The sequence below is a fragment of the Syngnathus acus genome, chromosome 2 (genome assembly GCF_901709675.1).
Source record: "Syngnathus acus chromosome 2, fSynAcu1.2, whole genome shotgun sequence".
Classification (NCBI taxonomy): domain Eukaryota; kingdom Metazoa; phylum Chordata; class Actinopteri; order Syngnathiformes; family Syngnathidae; genus Syngnathus; species Syngnathus acus.
In genome coordinates, this window is record NC_051088.1 from 22,494,512 (window position 1) to 22,517,399 (window position 22,888).

Sequence of the window (22,888 nt, forward strand, 5' to 3'; positions counted from 1 at the left end):
TTCACTCGTTTGTTGTGTTTGGTTAAAGTAGCTTGTTAAGCTTTTTTTTTCTTTTGCTAAACCGCAGAAACAGGATCTGAAAGCACGTGTTTGTCTTCTTCCCTCGTGGAATTTTGTTTGCTAGTTGTCAGTGTTTGCATACAACGGCGGCGGTGCAGTTGTTGGGAATCTTTGTGGCATCGGCGGCCAGTGACTCATCACCTCCTCCTCCAAACCTAAGACGCTTTTAGTGCATGCATGGAGGCTGAGAGGAAACCCATGCAGCGAGGGAAGCAGCTCGCGCAACTCGAAGAGGCGCTGTGAACATCAGACAGCGTTTTCCGTAGCCGCGGGCTCACGTGTTTATGTCTCCAAGCATACACGCCCGCCCGCCCGGTCGGGGATTAATTTTTTGACAGCTCCGTTAAGCCTTCTCTTAAGCTTTGCGCTAACATTGCGTCAGGGTGCTTTTCAAAAGCCATGCTGCGACTCCTCTTGATTGTGAAAGTGAGGAGCTGTTGCTGTTGTTGGAGAGGCGGCTCCTCTTTGCACAATGTTTCATTTTGTGCTGCCTTTCTGCTGTGACTTTGCGCTTGGTCTCCTCCTCGCTGCCACTCCACATCGCTTCATCCCTCTGTCGCTTTGCATTGAGTCGAATCACTGCCCCCCTCCTTCTCCTTCATAGGCTACTGCTTCCTCTGCTTGTCGCCTTCCATTTCATCTTTTTGCGTAACCCCCACCCCTTCCTTCTTGCCCGAGTAGGTTAAGAGAAACAGTAGCGGCAACGATTTAAATAGAGAAAAGGTTCATCCTTTGGCAAGTCACACAGACGCAGCAAGTTAGAGGACAGAGAGGAGACAACAATTGCGCTCGCTAAACAGATGTGACAATCCGAGAGCCTGCAGGGAGGCGCTGCGTGTCTGTGCAAAGTCAATGCGAGAAACGGGATGGTGGGAGGAGATCGCGTTCTCGGTCAAGCTCCTTCTCTCCTTCATGACTTCCACTCTGCATGATGACAAGTGTCTTCTGCGGCTCCCATTGGTGCTGGCTGCCACCAATCAGAGTGAAGGCATGCAAGGTGCCTCTCGGTTATACGCAAGCCCCAAAACCACACACAGAGCTGGAGAAGACAGTGTGTGCCAGTTGAAGCGTCGGAATGAAATAATACTTGTGAAGAAGTTGCCTGTCAGTTGTTTCTTGGAGCTCACTGCAATCCCTCCTGGCTACTGTGAAGAAGAAGAAGAAGACTTTGGTTGTGTAGTCTTCCCCTCTGATTGGTTAGCTCACTTTAGGTTCCCCCGCCTCCTCCTGACTCTCCCCTCCCTTGTTCCCCTTTGCAAGTAAACCCCCTCTGTAGTGTCCTCAAGCTTACCTGAGCCACAGCTGCAGGAACACTGCCCCCCCCACCCTCATCTAAACACACACACGTGAGCTTGCTCTCTCTCTCCCTCGCTCTCTCTCTCTTTCTCACATCCACACCTAGCTTTTCACCTGGCGAGTGCGGGCATAGCGGACGGCATGCGCAGCAGCAGCAGCAGCGGTGGCGGCAGCAGCAGCAGCAGCTCTCTCTGCTCCCGTCAGGCTCTCTGACTTGCCTCCTACTGGAGTTCACCTCTGAGGAAGGACTTTGGAGCTATCCGTCCCCAGAAGCTTTGCGACGGGGCCGTCGGCTGACCCGCAGCCAGCACGCAGCATGATTTTGGGTGAGTTGGCAGTTTTTGCTATTTTGCGCTCGTAAGGTCAACGGTTTTGCCGGCTGACTAATTCCTTTGCTAAGCTGGCGGCTCTTCATTAGTGGTGCGGCGTGCGCGGCGGTGTTCATTCCACATCTGTCAACACAGGCCGGCGGCGGGGTAAAAGCTTTAAATCCCAGCGAGGGCTTGTAATTATCATCATTGCGTGCCATTAATATGGCAGGTGTGAGCGATGACAGACAAGGTCAAATTGTTTAACGCTCAACTATCTGATTAGGACATGTTTGGTCACATGACCTGGCTTGAGGAGTCGAAGGTGGATAGCATCGTCAATGGGGAACCAATTCCGAAGCTCGACAGTATTTACAGATTTGGGGGAACCGCTGTCAGATGTGATGCATCGGATGCCCTCAACTCATTTTAATTCAGTTCAGCAGCAGCAAAAAAAAAAAAAATGGAGTTCTGATGCAGTCTTGATGGGTTGTGAGTCAGCCGGCCAACCGGGCGCTCGGTCGGCACTTTGGCATTTAATATTCCGCTCTCGTAGTGGCCATGTCTGACAGTGGGATCCCGCACACACATCGCTGCCGCCTCGTGCACGAGCGCTCGCCTCTCCAAGTCCACATGGCCGATCATGCGTGATGAAGGACAATGTTTATGCATTTAACTATATCTACCTCATGCCCACCAGCATCTGCAAGCAAATGTGTGTGTGTTTGTGTGTGTGTGCGTTAATTGCGTCGCTATGCGCGCTGGCGGAGACGCCACTTTGTGTTAACGCATGCCTGGACTGATTCGGCTTCTGCTCTGTGGGCAGACGTGTTTTCAGAGCATGCAGACTTTGAAAAGAACAAAATCCACTTTGCTTTCTCTTGTTTATCATTCCGGCAGAGTTGGCACGTTCAGGTTTTTGCCGGAGCTTGCAGCGCTTTAGTTAGACGTGACGTGTGTGTGTGTGTGTGTGTGTGTGTGGCGCTTGTGAATGATATTAGTCAGGCAACGCTTAAGTTCCTCAGCGGCAACGGTTGGCTTGGACGATGACTCTCGTTTTTCGTTTGCGGCCTGCGTAGTGTCGAGGATCATCGAGTCGTACTTTTTGTCCCTTTTCATGCACCGTCCAATCTTTTAAGTGCGGCTAGAACACAAACAAGCATGAGTTGTGACATTCCAAAAATGTAAACGCTCGTAAGCAGCTGGCGTTTGCTGTGAATGACCTTGAGCGTCTCCACCTTCTACTGTTTATTGTGCACTCGAGAGTCCATTTTGGAGAAAATAACACGATGAAGGTCGTACAAGCCCCGGTGGCCATTTTTCAATGTGACAGTGGTAATTATGGGAATGTCAGTGGACGTGCTCTTTGGTTGCCCTCCGGGGCAACCCGTGGATCAGAAAGTCAATCAATTGGAGCGCACTTTGGAGGCAATCGGCCCCATTTGACTGAATTCCAAGCAGCATGTGGCAGGGAGAGTTCATAACATTGCAAACACACCATAAAAATCATCTCAATACGCACACCATTGGCACCATTCATCTATTTGGAAGAATTGTTCACTCTTTGCCAATATAATAAAAATACAAAAATAAATAAAAATAAATCAAATTAAAATCAAATAAATAAATAAATGTTAAACAAAATAGAAAATTGATACGGAAAAGCCAATACTTTGACATACGTAGCATAATTTTACATCTTTCATCGGTCAAGCAAGGAATGTTGTGCTGATGCTCGGCTTCCTGTGGATTTTTTGTGCGTGTTTCATCTACCTTCATCTGACGCTTTGTATTTGGACGCCTAATCTGTTTTCATAAAGCCTGGCTCGCTTTTGAACTGCCCTCAACTGGCTCCAGCAGGTCAACTCAAAGTGACACAAGAGAGAGAGAAAAATTTGAGCAGATCAGAACTTCTTGCCCATTTTCTCAACTGCTCCCCGTGTTTGCGTCAAAGCGACACACTAATTAGAAGGCCTCGACGAGGCAGACGTTTGCCAAGTACGCATACACACGTCATCCCTCTGGCTTTTATTTGCATATTCGACAATTCTGAAGATGAGCTTGTGTTGAAATAATCCGGTGGAGCACAATTCTTCAAATCGGTTTTGTTTCACTGAATTTATTCATGCGCCATTTTGACTGCCATCCATATAGCACGTGCTAGGGCCAAAGATTCAAGAAATAATTACGAGCCTCGCCTTGGCTCCTGCTGGACTCGTGAGCGTTCCAGGCCGATGACAAGTCAGAAGTGAACAGATTGCAAGAAGAGACGCCAGGAAAAACACATCATCGGTGATTAGCTGAGTGTAAGCTACGTACGTCGATGTGGAGTCGTACATCCGACTCGTCCGCTTGTCCACAAGCCTGTTTTGTCAATAAACGTGCGGGAGACTCTGACGACGGGGGCCGTCATTGGGCTGGCGCGGAGGAAAGCGTTTGTGCCCGACCGCATCCTTCTTTGTGTAATGTCGTGTGGAGCGCCGCCGAGTCAGGGGCCGTCGATCCGTTCTCTGCTTCACGCTGCGCCTCATGCTAGCTGATTGGAAAACACGTCCGAACATTTAACCGCTCGTGCTAGCTTGTTACACTTGAGCTTCTCAATCTCGCTCGCTAACGAGAATTTGGAAAATAAACTGCGCCCCGACGGTGTGGTTGCGCTACATTCAAAGCCTTCTGAGATATTTGGGGAGAAATTCTCTTGCTTTGTTAACGGTTAAACAAAATATTTTGTCAGGAGCCATCGTGAAAAGTTAAAGGCTTTTTTATCGATCACCTCATTCGGCAAGACTCGTAACAAATCCCTAAGCGGCAGCAGCCGAGCATCAAAGCAAACGTGTTTGGTGGGCAGAGATGACGCGTTATTATTTCTGTGCAGCCTGAAGACGATGAGAAGCGAATGCAGTGAAAAGTGCTAATAGAGGAGATTCCTCCCAAATCAATTGTCCTTGAGAAGCAACAAGGTCACCGTGGCGACGAAGATGCACGGGAAGGCGTGGGAGAAACGTACGACACGAGCGAAGGAAACGAGTAAGATAATGGCCACATACTCGTCTTTCAGTTCAAAATTGGCCCACGGGAAGAAACGGATTCCTTTCAGCAACGCACACGCACCAAGCCCAGCTTTCTCTTGTATCGTCTGACTCATGGAATCTGGCCCATACGAGCTTTATCCATGACATACCGCTGGAAATGCCATCACCTCAATTCCTGATCACGACCATCACAAAGGCTATTTTCTTTTCCGTCCTCGGGATAACCACGCGCACACACACGCACAAAACCTGCTTCATTGGCTTCCAAGAAGCTAATCCTTAATGTTACAGCGAGATTCTCAAAATAGCCTGATTGGCCACGCAGACACTGCCAACTAAATCTTCCCCTGTGACAAAAAGATGGCAGTAGCCGGAGTTGAGAGTGAGCCCAATGTGTCGTCTAGCCCGCTGACAGCCCGCACGTATTTGGAGCGTTGGTTCAAGGAGAAGCCGCTGCAGGTCTGGTATGCACACCTGTCTCGAGTCTCTTGAAGAGAGCGTGTGAGAGGGGGTTTTGCCAGGACCTGCCCCACGCAGCGCCCCTGAGGCCGGAGGGAGGGGCAGGGCGGGGTGGGGCGGGAGATGCCAGAGGTGCAGATTAGAAAGGCTGTCAGGGCCAAAGTGGGAGCTGAGGATATCCGTGACGGCGTGTGACGCCTACGTCATAAGATGACGTTCCCGTTGCAGCATTTTCAGCGCGTCAAGAGTAATTTTAAGCCGCCTTGTGAAATGTAAAGCAACACTACAAAAGATAATTTGCAAAGCAATGGAAGCAGCATTAGCATATTGATGCACTTAGAAGCGGCACCACACGTTGACATTTGAATAATGTTGGGCTTGAAGACAGCAACGCTTGCATATGTGAGGAGAGTGAAGAACATATGCTTCTATCTTTTCAGCTCCTTTTTCCCCCCGGATGTTTTTCTATAAATGTTATTTTAAACTGACGGAAATGTCGTACTACTGTCCTCGAGAGATATCATTTCAATGATATTTTTGGGTTTATTTGCAGTGGTGAATTTCCAAAATTCGCATTTATTCACAGCAAAAGAAAAACTAGAATCCATGTGAAATCAATCTAACACAAAAATAAACCCCACCCTCGAAAGAAAAACTCAAGTAACACAGGGAATAAACTCAACAGTATGAATTGACAACAGATTTGACGTGGCAACGAGGCGCACCCGGACAAGACCCAAGCGGACGGAAAGAGCCGATTGGTGGATACAAGGGGGATGATGAGAACAGGCTTGCGGAAACCAAATCACGTGAGCCGCAAGAAAAAAAGCTTGCCAGTTACCTCGTTTTCTCCACCGAACCTGTGATGACTTGTTTTGAAATGTCCCAATAGATTTGGTTGGCACTGCCACAAATCTTTGCTTAGAGGATTAGCTAGCAGGGAGACAGCTTGTGTCGCGTTACTTTCACCAGTTGCTCAGCAAGTTTTCCTTCCTTCCTTCCTTCCTTCCTTCCTTCCTTCCTTCCTTCCTTCCTTCCTTCCTTCCTTCCTTCCTTCCTTCCTTCCCTCCTTCCTTCCTTCCTTCCTTCCTTCCTTCCTTCCTTACCATCCTTCCTTCCTTCCTTCCTTCCTTCCTTCCTTCCTTCCTTCCTTCCTTCCTCTTCCTTCCTTCCTTCCTTCCTTCCTTCCTCTTCCTTCCATCCTTCCTTCCTTCCTTCCTTACCATCCTTCCTTCCTCTCGTCTTCACATGTAGTCTGCATGTAAAGACTGCATATGTGTGTGCGCTCTCCATCCCTCATGGCAGGCAGCTAATGCTCACACGATTTGTCAGCGTGTCCCCTCAGGGAGCATCAGCTGCCCGTTTGGCACGCCTCCTCAAGACACAACAAATTAAGGTCACAGCAGGGATGGACCACACGAGATGTGTGCGAGTGTATGACTTTTTTTTTTCCCCAAAAGAAACTCTGCTGACCCCTAAAAATGGACCTGACTGCAGACATTTGTCATCAAATGTCTCCTGTCCTCCTCAACGGACCCTCAGTGAGCTAGTTTGCAAGATAAAAGGTGACACCGGCCCTCTTTTGAATCCAGGTCAGCAGACAAACATGAAGGTTCTCCTGGTGGCACACCCTCATGTCTCCTTCGAAGACAGTGGCTGCTCATCTTTTACTCGAGTACTGTTTTTGCGTTCCTTCAGCATGTGCACGGCACACCCAGGAAAAGTCTGTATGCTGTTTGTTTTTGTTATTATTATTATTTTAAATATCCTAAACACTTACTGTGGTTAATCCTAAATCTATACAAACACAAAAAAGTTCCAGGGGGTTTGTCCTTAGCAAGGCAAGGTGGAGACCTCTGTCGAAGGGCGGCATCATATTGTGCCTGCCTGTGCAATCCGTAGCTGCAGGGAGGGTGACCTTCACGGTTCAGGCTGGCAGGCAAGCGGGCAGGCTGCGACAGGCAAAAGGATGGCGGCCTTCGATGAAATATGCCACTTTAATTGCGATAATTACATTCAATGTTGTTTCAAACATCACTCGGCTGATCCAAGAAATTCCTTTTCCTGGATTTCAATGACTTCGCCTCCACTGGACCAAATGCACAGTACAAAAACATCAATCATCTCTGTCATTCAATCTTAAAGCTCGGGAGAATAAAAACATGATCCTCACTCCATTTTTCTGCTGTAGTTCCCTGAGGGCTGAATAAAGGTGACTCCAGTGACAGATTGTTATTGGCAGAGAGGTAAGGGCGATGACGCAGCCAAATAGACCCCTGCTCATGAATATTGCATGTCCCAGTACCCCCCCCCCCCCCAACCCTCCTTGAGAGCGAGCCGGACAGCTGGCTCGCTGCGTGGGCGCATGGTGCAGAACAAGGTGCCCCTTTTTTTTTTTTTTGGGCCCCCACCTACATCAACTCAGAGACTCCATATACCCCCGAAGCTTTGCTGCTCTATCCGTCAATTCTCTTCATGCCCTTGCATTGTCATCCTTTGACTCCCCCTGCCTCCCGTCCCTCCCCCCACCCTCCCAGCTCCTCTATTTTTGTCAGCGACAATCACTGTATTTTCCGCCTCACTGCCCCGCACTGCCGCAGTCTGAGGCTCCTATCGAGGCAGACTTGAAGGCGAGCGAAGGAAAGCGATGGCAGGGAGTGGGCGCGTACGTGGCGCGTCTTGCGTGGTTGCGCAACGCTTTGTTGCCGCTGTCACGTCCGTCGGCCGCCGAGCGATGAACTCGCACTCTGTCCGTGACATTCCGTCACATGTCGGCAAACGGACTCTCATGCACATCACGCGTGCGCGCAATGGAAGATTCTATTAAATATAATATAGTCTGACCCTTGAGTGGGTTTTTATTTTCAAAAGAAATCCAGTGGTGCCTTGAGGTCCAAGTTTGAGCCATGTTCGTGACTCAAAGCACCAGTGTCATTAATCTGACAGTTTTTAAACAGTGTTCTGTAATTCGTCGTTTATGAACAAATATTTAACGACACTCAACTCAAATGTAAAGATAAAACAGATTTCACTCCATTTTTTTCTTCTCCTTCGGACTGCTCCTTGCAATGTGCTCGCCTTGCCACCTGGGGGCAGTGTAATGCATACGGAGACACACAAAGAAGTGTTTCACAGCCGTCTCAGTAATCTGCAGACAAATTAGTTATTTTTTTCGCAAAGGATAAAAAATACTGTGAGCATCGCATCTAACATGTTGCTTCGGTGCTTGCATTTCAATATTTGTATGTCGCAGCAATTTCACGGCGCACCAACACAAACATTGTCACAAAATCAACACTTGTATACGTCTGCATAAACTAAATCATCATATGGAATTTGGTTGTTGAACATACGCTTAGACATTGGAAACCAACATGTGAATTTTCACATTCTTGCTGCAGTGAGTTAGAAGAATGTGAGCGCCATATTTTCGGATGTTTGGGGGTAAGGAAGCGCCTCGTGTGTGGGAAACATCTTTCAGTGTCACCCAGGTGGCTCAAGCTTGAAAATGTGCTTGCACTGCACATCACAGTCGCACGCACGCACACACACACACACACACACACACACACACATTGAGACTGACTGCAAGCATGTCAGCGCAGCCCAGAAAAGAAGCAAAGCGCAGCGTCAAGCCAGCCAGCGACAGGGATGGCGAGTGGATGGGGGTGGGGCTGGAGTGATTGGCCCATTTTAGATGTCTTGCATGCGTGTCTTCATGCTGTTTGTACAATGAACATTGAGTGCTGAGAAAAGAGCCAAAGGGTCGCAGAGGGGGGGGGGGGAAGCAGCGTAAGCAAAGACGTTGCAAGTGAAGGTGACAAAGAGGAGAATTAACGTCCCACTTGAGCTATGGGGAGAACAAACAGGACTTAAACACACATCAGGAGCAGGAACACCTAAAATGTCTTATCAGTTTTTTAATTTACTCGAGGTGGCTTTTCCAGACAAATTTGAGCAGAGCTCCTGAAGGTTACAATTAAGATCAGTGTCATGCTGACTGCTGGTTTTTCGGAGGTCACGGTGGCACTTTTTTTTTTCTTTTTAATTGCAAACTGTTCCTTGAAAAGGTTTGTTTTGCAATTGCGCCACGCACGGCATCATACCAAAGTATAAATAGTTTTTTTAAATTAACTTTATTTATTTTCACAAAGTCAAGGTCTGTGTCATCTGCGCCAGCGTCCTCTTTGAGCTCACCGACGTGGAGTTTGCTGGCTAATTCTCCTCAGCCTGTCGTCTCCCTCTCTCCTCCCCGAATCCCCTTTTAAATCCTAATCCCCGCTTTTTCCAAGTCCCGCCTCTTCCCGGCACCACGTGGCTCTCTCGGGCCGGCGTTGGCTTCGGCGTGCGGCGCAATTACGGAGATGACAGCCGCTGTCAGTCAGCGGCTCACGGACGAACGAAGCCGGCCGGGCCTCTCCGACATGCTAATGGCGTGCCAGATTCAATCGGGCCTTTGTATGGCAGCCGGAGCAAGGCGCTGCTCATTAGCAAAAGAATCAAAACAGCAATGAGGCCGAGCCGCAGTGCCGGACGTACTCTCCTCCTTTTTTTTTTTCCATTTCTGCTCCTCAGAATGGTGACGTCGGCTCGAGGAGCAGCAATTTGCTGGCTAATATGATAGCGTGTATTTTAATTCTTCAAATCGGGACGACTGCACATTTTGGTACGATTGCAAAACTTATTATTGTCACACTCGGGGCCCCGTAAATGGATTCCACTTTGTAAATCTTGCCGATTCAGCATTTCCTGAGTCATAATTAGCAAAATTCATGTGCAGAGGAATTGATTGATTCTCCCACCAGGGCACATTTCTCTCTTTGCTAGCTGTCAAGTTCTTTTTTTCTCCAGCCAGCTCGTTGTTTTTGGCGAGCCAGGGTGTCGCAAAACGTCAAAGTCGTTTTGACAGATGAGAATTTACTTTACAAGGCTTCGTGTCTGATCACAATCAAAAGTCACACCTCGCGAACGTGTTGCCGTCCCATTTCTTCACCGATGCTCGTCGACAAGGCGCCTTGGAGCGACTTTCAAAAGCCGCAATCCGCGCCTTTCCTTTCATCCACGCTCGGCTTTGTTAAAAAACATGTCGGAAAAGCTCACCGTTGTTCATTTTGATTTGACGTTTGCTGTGATCTCAGGCTCGATTGCGCCACAGGACTGAGATTTATGGCGGCCGGGAACGACGGCGGCTCGTCGAGTGATGCAATCGCTGCTTTCTTGGAAAAATATGCCAAGTGCGCATTCATCAAATTTGAAAACGGCTTGTGTGGGGAAAATGATCATGTTTGGATTCCTCCCTTGGAGTGTCAGCTGTCCCACTCTGCAATGACAAGTGAACCCGCTACTTAAAAAGATTGGGCTCCGTTTGGCTGGCTTAATGTTAAAGGACATGCTTGTTGCTTGGGCTAACCCAGCCCCTCCCCCGCTCTATTAGGCTGATGGAACATTCCTCCCTGCCCAAACTGCATTTGGGCTGATAGAATTGCACACCTGAGGGCACAAGTTCCTGGGAATAAAGTTGCCGGCTATTGTTCCAGCAGGGTACCGCCCGCCCAAACAAAAGACGGAGAGGATGTGGGGGAGGGCTGGCTGCGGGATGGAAAACAATGGAGGCCAGGTGGAAGGAGATGGCGGCGCTTCACCTTGCGTCACTTTGGTGGCCACGCCCCCTTTTTTGCTCCGCCCCACTTTTGTCATCCATGCCCACAAGTCTTGCGGCAGACACAACAAAAATGGCCTTTTGGGTTGGGAAACCGTTTGTGCGCCGCCTCCAAAGGTCAATAATCAAGCTTGGATTCCTTTGCTAACACTTTTGACCTTTGCACTGTGCCATATCGCTGCAAGCTGTTAGACTTGAATCATCCAATGCCTGCATCTTTGTACATATCTTAAATATATTCTGTGGCATATATTGCACTAAAAATATGACTCCTGCTGAATTTAATTTAAAATCTCAAAGAGTTGAAATAGAGTTCCGGATCCAGATGTTCATTTTCTAAATGATGAAATTTGTTTCTAGTGCCAAGTCTACAAAGTCTACCATTTGTGTGCTTTCTGCTCTTTCCCAGTTATCCAGAGAGTTGCGAGCGCATTCATCTTCTTCTCCTCTTTTGCATGTTATTGTTGTGCTAAGCTGCAGCGTCGCCCTGGCACCGTCTGCGTTGGAGCCCTCACCCCGGGCTGTCCGCTCCCATTAGCTATTCGTCTGACCTCAAAGCGGCCCGACAAAATCATTTTGTCCCAGGGCCTCAGTCTCGAGTCCACGTTACCTTTTCATCGCGCTTTGGAGATAACCATCATGAGGGAATGCCGTGGCTGAGAGCCAACTCTGGCATATTTTCATTAAGTATATAAATCCTCCTCTGAGCGAGCGAGTGCGTGTCGTGACATGAGACCCGCAGACGCCGACTCAACGTGAAGCTCGGCGCTGCATACTTTTTGCGCATCCACCTTCGGCGCGCTCCATTATTCGTACGCCGTTGCCCAGTCAAAGGACTTGTTTGTGTAAAGCTGGAGAAGTCAAGCGGGCATGCATGTGTGTTAGCCAGAGGTGCCCCCACCAAACACACACGCGTGAAATCCCTCGAGCCACAAGTACAAAAGCCGAGCGCTTTTGCGAAGGTCCGCTTGCAGGAGCCAGCAAGAGATTTATCTGGAGGATTAAGGGAGGTGCATCTGTGGCTCACGTGCACTGGTGTGTGTGTGTGTGTGTGTTTGTGTGTGTTCAAGACGTTCCGCTTTGCCGAGTTGAGGTCAGACAGGTCACGAGCAGTCATTCCATGATTCTGACATCACTTGCGTTCGTCTGTTGTTGTCTTCTAAACTAACCGAGCGGCAATTAAATGTTATTGCGTGGATTCGGCGACTTAGCGGATATCAAAGTGGGATCTACCTGGGGGGGCTCCAACGTGTCCCAATCATCCCACTGGGGTGTCATTACTATTGCATCAAGCCTTTCATTACAGCCAGCCCATAAATTGAAGCTTCAACTTGCCTTGAAATTAAAACAATTGCGAGAAAAGCCGCGAGCTGAGATTGGCGTGTTGCCGGGTTTTTCTTCATGAACCCGAATGACCTTTGTGATGCTTAGCGCAGTCAAAATGATTGAATTATTGTTCTGTAAAGTGGTAGTTTGCGATTGCGTAGGGACATTTCAGAGCAGACCGAGCACAAGTCTGCACGGCGTACAGAATACGCTGCACTGAAACGAGAACATGTTGCAACTCATATTGGAACTAAGCCGCCCGTGACCTTTTTGACACGCCCTCACGCGTTTGCAAATACCTTCCGTGCAACTTGTGATTGATGAAACTGATTCTTTTTCCACTGCCAACGAATAATTAATTACTGCAGTTTCTTGAGAAGTTGTGACCGTGTCCATGTCTATCATGTTGCCTGTTTTATACTGCCCTCAAGTGGCCAAGGCGTGCACAGACAGACCACCAAATCAATCATTTTGTTGATTCCAATTACATTCCTTAACTCGTTCACTGTTAATCTTTGACGTCTATAACCGTCATTGGTAGCGAACGGGTTGAGCAGCGCCAGTGTGCTTTTTTCCAACGTTTGGAGCACCCCAAGTGCTTAAGCTGCGGTAACGATGCAGTCGTCCCCACCTGGAGGCTGACAGATGCTCAGCAGAAGGCAATCTCCACTTGACAGCACTCTGTCTGACAAAGGCGCTCTCTCTAATCCAAAGTTTGTCGAGTGCATCGCTTAGCATCACCCGCGCAGAAGCTTCCTCTGATCTCATCCGGCGCGCTTTGAGTTTGATGAACAAGCCCGGGTGTCGAGAAAGCCTCAAATTACATCTTGCCGGTGCAGAGGCAGGTAGATGGAAAATTTTCCAGGCCAAGCGAGAATATCGTGTAGCCCCCAGCAATCCCCGAAAGGAGAGCAGCGAAAGCTTTAAGTCGCGGGGGTTGGAATTTGAACGCGCCGGCGGATATTAAAAGGCTTAATCCGAGAGCTTGCTGAAGAGGAGTTTTGCCGCGTGGGGCCCAACGTTATCATCCTTGACAGAGGTCAAAAAGGAGACGAGAAGGGAAGAGGAGAGATGATGACCGCCAGGAGGTGGGGCGGCGAATTGGCTTCAACAACAGCACGAGTTAAAAAATGATCTTGATTACGTTGTGAATGGCCTGAATAATGAATTGGGTCTTCTTCTCTATTGCTGTAATTTGAATGTGTAAAATGTCAGTCGAAATAAAAAAAAAAGTGACATCAGCCAGATTGCTTGCATTGGCCAGAATTGATATTTTAGCAGATACTTATGTCCAAAATTAGACAATTAACGTGATCATCGACAAACTGGTTAAATGATAGATGTTTCTGTTTGGACGGTGACGTTGGCGACCCACAACGTTTTGCTAAATGAATAAATAAAAATAAAATGTGTTGTGATTTGTGTGTGCAGGAAGTATAAATCGTGCCGGGGCAGCGGTGCCAGCATTCTTGCGGACCCCAACAATGATCCAGTCCCACCTGGACATGAAGCCCTTCCTGCAGTTCTCCATGGAGACAACACCTCCTCCTCCCCCTCCTCCTCCACCTCCTCCACACGGCTTGAGCCTCTTCCACAACTTCAGCACGGTAAGAAACCGAAGGGACGGCTTGCACCGTGACGCCGAGCTCCTGCGTGATGATTGGATGAACTGATCCAAAGACTTGTGTTGTGTTTGGCGACTTATTTTCTCGGGGAGGTTAAAATTTACATATAAATAAAAAGGCCGGGAAAATAAATGAGCTGCTCTCCTGGAACGAGCAGAAGCCACCGCTGCTTTGAAATAAGATCTTCTGTGATGAAAGTCTGTTTGAATGAATCAAGGCTGCTAAATGAAAGGTAGCAACACACTTCAAATGGCACAGTTTGTTTGATTCAGCGTTTATCGTGACAGATTGGGACTTTCCTTCTCCCTCCGGGCCTTGGAAAAATGCTCATAATTCAGAACAGACCGCCGAGGCTTTCAACACTTCATCAATTCGGCCTTGTGTTGCTCCTCCAAACGGCGTTTGAGAATGTCAACACGTTGCTCATCAATATGTTTAAGCAGCACTAAGCTTTGTTGCCACTGGGGAATGACGTCAGGCTCGCCTGCACACTGTCACCGCCTCCATTGCAAATCGGGCTTCGTTTGGACCGCAGCTTCAGTATTTCATCCGTCAAATGAGTCGCTGGCTCCAAAGATGATTCTTATCTTATTCTCTTTTGGATGAGGAAAATAATTAGAGAATGTTCAAACTGTATTATTATTATTATTGCAAGCCTGGAGCGAGAGCAGTAGAATGAAGGTTGAAGAACATATGGAATGATTGGCATTGGTTTTTATCACCAGTAGCGATATATCACAGTGGTGTTAGCAAATAAAAATGCAGTGACATCATGGTTTCCAATTTGGGGCTGAACAACACCGAATTGATAATTTCATGTGGGCATTTGTCCAAAGGGGAGCAGCTGTTGCCTTTTTTAAGCACTGTCAAAAAAAAACAAAAAGCCAGGAAATAAATTTGTATATGATCCATAAAATCTATCATTGTTCTTTCAAATTTGGCTTTAAGGCTTGTATATTGATTGCAACCACAAGCTACAGTTCTACTCGCATAATCCATTTGTCATTAGCTTCAAACCAGCTGCTTCTATTTTTTTTTTATTTGAAAACAAGTTTTCCACCAATCGATTTAAAAAAAAATAAACCTGCTGCGTGTGATGTGTACGTGCGGCCAGGAGAGGGAGCCACCGGACAGATGTAGCCTAAAGCAAGTTGCATGTTCAAATTCAGCTTTCATATCTGATTGACTGACAGAAAACTGGCCCTGATAGTTTTGTGGCTTGCTTGCTTGCGAGTCGTGACTTGCAATTTGGATGGACTGATGGATGGATGGACGGACAGACAGACGGTAACGAGAGTGGAAACTGATTGGGGCTGAGAGTAAAAGAATAAAAGAACGGAGCTCTGGAAGGGGATTGCTAATTGGTGTCTTCAAATCCCCCTGGTGTCTTTGGGCTTTCAACGTGTCACTGGAGACTCAACATTTGTAAAAGTCCTTGTAGCTGGCACTCTCGGCCTCTTCCTGATTGTGTCCATCCTAATTAGCCTTACCTTGACAACGTGGCTCGCTACCTCAATGGCCTTTCTTACTCAGCCGTAATATGATTTGTGCTCCACTTGGCTGTCACTGCCGATGCTTTTAAGGCCAGTGATGGGCTTTGCTTTACAGTAGAGTACAGTATGTGTTGCTCCCAATATAGATTCCCCCGAGTGAAATGAAAGGTCAGCAATTGGACTTTCTTATCAGGCTCATTTCAATTTGCAGAATAATAACCCCCCTTCTGTTATGGATTCTTTTTGTAAACATTTTGACAGAGGTCGCTAATCTCATTATCACAGGCAGGGAATTCCGGCATTCCGGAGAGAAACGCTCTCGCGCACGACCACTGCTTTGTAACTCGCGGAGCGGCTGGCTTTTCTGCCCTATGACGACAAAGTACCATCTTGAAGTTGCTTCCACAGGCTCTTTTGAAAGTCACAGAGCAGACATGTTGCAGGATAGGATAATGCTTCCCGTGCGCTGGTCCGAGTTGTCTGGCAATGCAAATGTTTCAGCTTTCATTGGCCGAGCTTTGGCAAGGAGGGGGGGGAGGGGGGGAGTGGAACGCTACAAGCACATCCAGAGAGAGCAAATATGCATGAGAAGGAGGGAGGAGAGAAGGAGAAGGGGAGGAGACACGGCGGTGCAGCTTGAGGGACTCAGCATGGCAAGCGAGCAGCGGGACATGGTGAACGAGGACGATGCCTGACGCCTGACGGAAGGTGTCATGCCAACATCTCCAAAAAAAAAAAGGCAACAATGCACCACTAGGCAGAACTTTGTTTTCATTTTTCACAAGTGAGGGGGGAAGCTGAATGAGTGCAACAGGCACTTTGAGTCTAAGCCGCTCGGAGAGGCAAACACACACCTGTGAGGGCAGCGCACACACGCCAGGGAAAATGCAGCTCCAAGCTGCCGCAGACACCGAGGAGAACAAGGTGAGTACGCAGCTCCTTGGAAATGCTTCTTGTTCTTTCGAGCGGCCGTGTCTTCATGTGGCCACTTGATGACACGGCGCGCATTCCCGGCCACTCCACTTGCACATGATGAAAACAATTTGCTGTCTAGAAGTCATCAAAGACAGCAGGGGAGTGAAGTGAAACAGGATAGCAAGACGCGCCAGCATCATGTGACAAAAGTCATTTTGGGAACAGGACAAGAAAGTTTCACCACCAAGAAAATATGCAAGCATTTGCAAACAAGTGTGACCAGAACAGCCAAAGCGATCCGACTCAGGACTCTTGGAGGGCCGTTCCATTTTTTCAAATTGCGCCGGTGGAAGCCGTACCATCCAAGAGGGAGGCGGGATGAGATATCCTTGGATGATGACAAGCCTCGTTTTTCCGGTGAGGAATGCCGCCCCGGCCGCAGCCTCCCGCCACAATCGGCCCGGCGCACTTTGGAGAGTCAACGCAAGTGTGCTGATTGCAGGTGCAAAAATGAGCTAGCCTTGAGCTAGCCAAACGATGAATTTTTCAAAATCCACTCAATATTTTGTTGTACTGGCATTTTCATTCATTGCAGTGGAGGAAAAAAACATTTACGATTTGATTGTTTTGAGCCGCTGAAGGAATTAAACTCATATCTCAAGGCACTTCTGTAAATAGATGTGGACAGCAAAGCTTTTTGGATCGTCAGTGTCTCAAGAAGCCAGCAGGCATCATCTCAGAGTGTTGGCTGAGCTTGAGTGGGAGTTTGGGTTGCTTTCCGTATGACCCCCCCCAAAGGCCTCTTGGCAGCTGCACAGTGTTTTTCAGAGCTGAAGGAGCCTGCATGGAACGTAGCTTAGCTGACCTCCTCCACCCAGGGAATTGGACCCAAGCCCATCATTCATGCGCACAGTTACCTCAGCTCTTGTTAAACGTTCTCCAGAGGCGGCGACGCCCTCAAGTCACAAGCGCCGCTTGGAGCGCTGCAGGTGACATCTGACGGCGTCACCCAGATGCATGCAATTCTTTTGCACGTAACTCAAGTCCGAGAGACATTCAGTCTTGGAGGAAACGCTCTTCCTGATAATAAAGGTGTGGGAGGACGCAAGGGAAAGCTTGGCAATGGGCCAAATGAAACAGCAAGATGGGCCAAATTGAGTCATGGCTTGTCTATGAACCTGCCAAAGCAGCACGCTTGCATCACAGCTGGAAGGCTCCGTGGAACATTCTGACTTTAAGAAACACGCAACACCAAATTTTCCCTCCTTCCTTTCCTCCTCCTACGTACCCCAAACAGTGCCACATCATTTGACTTTTTTTTTTTTTTTTTTTTTTCTGTGTGATGGGAAATCCCGCCGTTGACTAACGCTAAAGGCAATTTGCGCTGGAGGCTAAATGCAGTCAGCTCGGGCGCTCGAGTGTTCAAGTCGCTCAGATGAGTCGGTTAAACGTATACGGGGTGCTGACTGATGGGGCAGCTGGAGAAAAGTCACACAGCAAGAATGTGAAAGTCCAACAGAACAATGTCAGCCCGTCATTCGTTGAAGCCCAACACGTCACAAGTGAAGCTGCTAGCTGTTTCTTGCTAGCGCCGGTTGACGTTTACTTCCGGCAAGCTAAACCGAAAACAAAATGTGAAGTTCAAACTGTTTAAACAAAACTATCGCATTTTTCATTGGGTATCTCTTTTCCGTTCTGTGGCAGATGGACCCGGTCCAGAAGGCGGTGATCAACCACACCTTTGGAGTTCCACTGGTCAAGACCAAGCGGCCGGTCATCTCCTGTAACGTCTGCCAGATCCGTTTCAACTCGGAGGTACGTTTAAAGCGCGAGAAGAGCTGGGTCTTGGTGCAGTTCTCGGCCTTGTTTTGGCCCTTTTGACCCCCGCTGGAACTGAATATGCTTCAAAACACGATCTAGCAAGGGTGAGTAGCATAGCTTGTTTACAAGTCGCTGCCCCGTTTTTATTTTTATCGGAAGTCCTCAGCAGGAGACAAAGTATGTCTGACGACGGGGAAGCCTTCAAAGAATTCCACCGTGCAGACTGTGATGTTGAAAAGACGTTTTGGCCAGACCACACGGAGGAGTCGCGCACCGCTGCTAAATATACGCGCAAAGTCTGCAATCATGTGGCTAAGCGGTAACGCTTACAATCTTTCAAGCCGTTCTGCTTAGATCTTCAAACCAAAATGATATTTATCCGCCAATGTTTATGGGAGTGTTCACGATTCAGGCTACGCTAAAAACATACACAGTTTGGACCAGAAAAATATATTATGGAGCTACACCCACAGGAAGTGAAGGAGAGAGAAGGACAATGTGTATTCAGCTGTGCAACAGCTTTCAAATTTCTGTCAAGACTTCTGGAGGGATTTGTCCGCGTTCATCGAACTCATTCACATCATGTGTTGTCCGTGCACGCTGGACACCAAACAGGGCCTTCCCAAAACATGCAATTATCCCGACGTTGACGAGAAGCTGCAGCTCAAATCGTTCAAGACATGTGCATTTTGGAAAGCAAACAATTGTCGATGGCTCGTAAAGCAGCAGCAACAGAATGTCAGTTATGTCAGAGTTGCGGTCGTCTGCTCGTCCAACTGAGCTCACCATGTTCTTCACATTTTCCATCAACAATTCAAAATGACTTTCAATCTAATGCGGCTTGAGCTGTTGATTTGTGTGCAATCATAAAATCATCAACATGTTTTAAAAGGTTCGATTTTGCCGTTTTTTACGTCGATTTCATAAAGACGTCCTTTTTTTTCCCCTCAGCTTTCAAGCTGTATTTGGATTCTTATTTTATCGGGAATGCTTTTGGTGTGGTTTCTTGCAAGTGTATTTTTTGTTTTCCAAAATAGCAATGCTCTGGTGGCGTTCCGCATTGACGACGTCATAAGCGCTCGCTTCCACAGCATCGAGCAATGTCACACAGCACAATTAGTCCGATAAGGATCTGTTGATTTGCTGACTTTCTCCTTCAGCGCCACCTTGTCCGCTTTCTATTTTCACATCTGTCACATCAGTTTTTCTTTTGAATCCTCTGCACCATAGCTCGAATGCTGTGCTGCACATTTGATCTTTGTTTCAAATAATGGTCCCATCTCAAACAAAACATACAACCAGATATTCTATTTCTAAGCGGCCACACGGAGCTACAAACACACGCTGATATGAAACATATAAAACGCATATCGCATATCATTCACATTTCATCGTCAAAGAGAGCAGGCCCCCTTCAAAGTCCCCCCCCCCCCCCCCATTAACATTGCTTGCATGCCATTTGTGCAATTTGGCTTCACTTAACAGCCACTCATAAATCTAAAATCTATTTTACAAGACATACGTTAACTTGGACCGGGAATCTCGCTTTGTGAACGTTAAGTCAGTCAATTCTACTCGATTGTAATAAATGTCAGAAGAATTAGAATCACGCCGGCTCGTGCATCATTTATCACGACCAGAATTTATCTCGAAAAGGTGAGGGATGCTTCCATCTCCCAATCGGCGTGTCACTCTTGGTCGGCTCCCAATATGGACGCCTCCCACTCAGCAGCCTGCCAGTCCATCCCTTGAGCTCAGCTGGAGAGCTTAAGAAAGCCTCGCTGGCCAGACCAGGAAGGCAGAGCTTCACCTTCTTGAGATCCGAGCTTTGAACCAAGCCACCTTTTGAATCTCCGCCATTTCATCATCAAAATTGCTGGATTCGCATCTTTCCCGTTTTAGCAAGACGCGGCAGGGAGCACGGCTGCCGTTCTTCTATGCACGCACGGAGATAGATGTCCATGATTCCGAAGTAGGACCTTTGAAATCCACTGCAATGCCGCGAACAAACATGAGTGGGCCCGCCCGCCAATCAGCACCTTCACCAAGCTGCTCCATCAGTCCCCCCTTAGCCAGATAAATGCTCGGAGCCTTTCAGCACCTGCGGCAGCTGCCCGACGCCCGTCATGCCGCCGACCCCGAGCCAGCCGCTTAAAAAGGAACATCTTCACGATGTCATTTTACGAGCTCACTTTGTAGCACACGACGCTGCACATCTGCTCCCTCCAGCTACGCTCTTTCGGCGGTCGTTGGACTTGTTTGTACGTCGACGTGCTTTGCGGCAAAGTGAGCTAGTAAAATCGTCGTTCTAGCAAACTGCCGTCTCGTCTCATCCGCCGTCTCGTGCCGGCCTCGCAAAACTGCCGGCAGATAACCAAACAAAGAAGTCCCCTGACGAATGGCTCGCCCCGCTTGTTTACGCTCTGTGCAAACACATTCGCTCGTGGCCAGAGATGACTTCCTGCAATAAATCCCAGAAACATTATCTCTTGTAGTTTAGGATGATTTTTTTTTTTTGTTGCTTTTCACCGGACAAGCAAGCAAGCGTGCCTTGCTGTGTGTCTTTGTCTCTTTGGGAACCATAAAAAGCTGGAAGCCATTAATGAAATGCTGTCTAATGACACGCATTAGAAGGATAGTTTATGGCGCTTCCAGTACATCGGCATCCCAGTGGGCCCCAGTTTAACTCCCACTGGCATTCTCAGTCTGCTATTAATGAAAGACGGAGCCAGTAACTGTCAGAGACTTTGGACTTTGCACTGATGATTGACAAGCATGTGTTCAGGGACATTTTCATGTCCTTGGGAAAAGAAATGACAAATAAATATGTGATGAGTAAGGAACAAAGAAGGGTCTCAAGTGTCTCTCTCAGCAGGATTTTGGTCCGCCATCTCTCCTTTCACTGTAAACCAGGCTGCCGTCGGTGCTACAGTCCCACCCCACGTATAGAATAACATGTATGCGCCCGCTGTCAGGTCAGGTGAGGTCGCGGCAAATGAGGACCCGTGCAAGGAAGCATGGATAGGGGTTAAAGATAAGATAAGATAAAATAAATAAATAATTTAAAACAAACAAAAGACAAAGGAGGCTCTACTGCAGGTCAAACTCATTTTTGTCACGGGCCGCATTGTAGTCATAGTTTTCTTCGAAAGGCCATTATAATTATTATTACACTTTGTATTATATACAGCAGTGGTCCCCAACCTTTTTTGCACCACGGACCGGTTACGCTTTTATATTTAAAAAAAACACCAATACATTTATATAAATAAATAATACATTTATAATAAATATATAAAAACGATGAAATAAAATAATACGACTGGCATAAAAAGAAATATAAACCACATAAAAATAAAACTCACCATTACGTTGAATTAGTGGGAGCGCTGAGCTTCAGAGACTTCAGTAATTGCTTCTGTCAATCTTGTCCACGTTTTTTTTCTTTCAAAAAATCCCAAAGGTTTGTCTTTTAATGCAGGATGCTTGGTTTCCATGTGACGAAGTAGTTTTGAAGGCTTCATTGCCTCGTTAAGCTTGTCGCCACATATGCTGAGTGGGCTTGGCGCGTCAGAGTCACCTGATAAATCCATATTTTAAGTAGGACTCCAAAAATGTTCTTTCAAATGCAGCTTTCCTTTTCTTAGAAGTCGTAGCCTCTTCTTCCGTCTCCTCGTCGGGCTTTTTTCCCTTTCCGAAGAAGCTTTCCAAACATCTCTGTTTCGTCCTAATCTTTGCTTCCTTCGCGGGCTCTATCGGGGTGACATGCCACGTGACCGGATGTAACCGATGGATGTAATTGGGAGAAAATCGCCCAAATTTTTTTTATATTTTTCAAAATAAATTCTTACTCATTTTTGCTAGCCAAAACGAAACCAACTAAGAACATGACATCTGCAAACTTAAAAATAATATGCCTGGTGGTCTTATTTATTTATTTATTTATTTATTTATTTATTTGCACCTGATATGTTTATTTACATATTGATCTACATGTGCATTTATTTGTTTTTTTTTTATTTATTTGCAGTTCACACAGCACCTGATATGTTTTTTTTCTTTTTAAAGAATTCCATACTCATAAAGCCTGTTTACACACTCAATGACCATTCAATCATTCACAAAGTCAGTGATGAAGGAATGCATTGCAAGAACCAAGTCAAGTCAAGTCAAGTTTATTTGTATAGCCCTAAATCACAAGCACTCTCAAAGGGCTTCACATAGACAAAAATTGACAATTATTCTCAAAGCATCCCCTGATCTTAAGCTCCCAAGAGTGCTATCAACCTTTTGAATTGTTTTTCCAATGTTGGATGACCTTATATTTTTATAACCAATAGTTAACGTGTTCTTGTGTCACAATCCAGAACCAAGCGGAAGCTCACTACAAAGGAAACCGACACGCCAGGAGAGTCAAAGGCATCGAGACGTCAAAGAGTCGCTGTCAAGATGGCGATAAACCTCAGATTGTGACCCCCACCGCCTCTCCATCTCCTCCGGGCGCTGCCTCAGATAGCGAGACCGGCAAACAAGGTGACAAAGCAGAAAACGCTTCACGCAATAGCGGGCACAAATTGCACTGGCAAGTGCTTATCTTTGGAAAGAAAAAAAACAAAAACAAATGGAACATTCTCAAGGATAGCAAATACAAACTCAGAGTTGCTGAGGCAAACTGCTGACGACGCTCCGCTTATCAATGCTAAACAACAAATATTCAAATTAGGTTTGTAACGTTACCAGTTTTGGGTCCAACCTGCCTTAGGGCAGAAATATGTCACGCGCCATGCATTATTTTATTTTATCACCACAAACAAAAATGGACTCCTGCCAAGTGGGTATTTTTTCTTTTCTGATCAAAATTTGCAGCTGGAATTGATCACAAGAATTGTCGCAG

At 47.2% G+C, this 22,888-nt stretch overlaps 1 protein-coding gene across 2 annotated transcripts in view; it reads left to right on the forward strand.

Annotated features, from left to right (window-relative positions):
- The first annotated feature begins 1,108 nt into the window (after nt 1-1,108).
- The window catches only part of znf385a (zinc finger protein 385A), a 31,753-nt gene continuing 9,973 nt past the window's right edge, over nt 1,109-22,888 (forward strand). Inside the window, exons 1-4 of one of the 2 annotated variants that reach the window (XM_037279216.1) lie at nt 1,109-1,682; nt 13,572-13,747; nt 17,878-17,988; nt 22,362-22,527. In XM_037279216.1, coding sequence (XP_037135111.1) covers nt 1,673-1,682; nt 13,572-13,747; nt 17,878-17,988; nt 22,362-22,527 — 463 coding nt within the window. In that variant the 5' untranslated portion in view covers nt 1,109-1,672. Of the gene's footprint in view, nt 1,683-13,571; nt 13,748-15,870; nt 16,183-17,877; nt 17,989-22,361; nt 22,528-22,888 lie in introns of those variants that run through there. The other variant, XM_037279217.1, reaches the window with a different exon arrangement.